Here is a 1,184-nt window from a genome sequence, read left to right as displayed (position 1 = left end):
AAAAAAAAAACAAAACACCAACACCTCAAAACAAAAAAAGCCCCTCCGTGGGAAAGGAAGGACTCTTAACAGGCCCGCAGCAGCAGAGGGGGATGAAAAGGATGTATCTGTCACAGCTCCGAGCTGCTCTTCACCCTCTGACTGGCACTGCATGCCCCCTCCCTTCTTTGCTCACAGCAAGGGTGCCTCATTCAGCTGTCAATCAATTCCTGAAATCATTCAGCTGTCAATCAATTCCTGAATCACTGCAGATTTCAGCCCTGCATCTTCAGATAAACCAAAATCTGAGCCAGGTTTGTTGGGGTTTTTGTGAAGAATGATACCCCTGCACATAAACAAACACACAAGGCAAGTGTTTAGTCCAAGTAACACCACACAAAATAAAAGCGTAAAGCATTAAAGCAGCCTGCAAACCTCTAATTCAGCCTCTTGCACGTGTGTACTGTGTCAGTGTTACCATCAGCTGCTCCCCCTTCACCCAACTCACACACAACTGTCGTCGTCTTCTCCTTGGCACCATCCTTCATCCCTGGCTGAAAGTCCGGAGCTCCTTAATTAGACCTACCTACCATCTTGGGGTGGGGGGTGTCCTGTTTTCCCTAACCACTTCCCAGTTCCTTGTCCTTTCCCACCTCTTTCCGGTTATCACCCTCCTCGTTCATACCGCCTTGTCACATACATTGCCGCTTCCCCTCAGCCTGTCATCCCCACTGGTTCCCGCATATTCCTTGAATTCCCTGTGCACTGAATCACAGGCCCTTCCACAAATATGTCACACTACTTTGACCCTTCTCCAACCTTCTTCTTCACTCCCCCCCCCGCCAGTATGGCCCTTGTCCCCACATGCAGCAAATCAGGAAGTTTCTCCACTCTGTTGTATTGTGGGACAGGTAACGCAGAAACACATCTGACAGCTCCAGATGCACAAATTTATTTTCAGTTCTGCTGCCCAAACTCAAGCGCCAGAAACACCAGTTACAAAGATGAAGCAGTGGCAACCGGGACCTGACAGGGACAATAAGAGAGAGCAGATTTAACTGCCAAAGTTAGAGGAAATCTCTCCCAAGAGAGGTACTTAAGCATCACAAATGGGCTTATTATGGGCATATCTTTAAAAGAACAGAGGACAACACACCTCTGGCATGGTGACCGTATTGTTAGCAATTACTAAGTCTTTGCTTTAA

The 1,184-nt window shown here is 47.6% G+C and overlaps 1 protein-coding gene across 1 annotated transcript in view; it reads right to left on the bottom strand.

Moving 5' to 3' along the window:
- The window catches only part of EPB41L4A (erythrocyte membrane protein band 4.1 like 4A), a 94,955-nt gene extending 94,293 nt beyond the window's left edge, over positions 1-662 (bottom strand). Inside the window, exon 1 of the mRNA XM_009893834.1 lies at positions 633-662. Coding sequence (XP_009892136.1) covers positions 633-662 — 30 coding nt within the window. The remainder of the gene's footprint in view (positions 1-632) is intronic.
- Positions 663-1,184: the final 522 nt, after the last annotated feature.

This window comes from Charadrius vociferus, unplaced genomic scaffold, assembly GCF_000708025.1.
Source record: "Charadrius vociferus isolate BGI_N301 unplaced genomic scaffold, ASM70802v2 scaffold158, whole genome shotgun sequence".
Classification (NCBI taxonomy): domain Eukaryota; kingdom Metazoa; phylum Chordata; class Aves; order Charadriiformes; family Charadriidae; genus Charadrius; species Charadrius vociferus.
The sequence above is the reverse complement of the archived record's forward strand: the minus strand, read 5'-3'. Positions and strand labels throughout refer to the sequence as shown.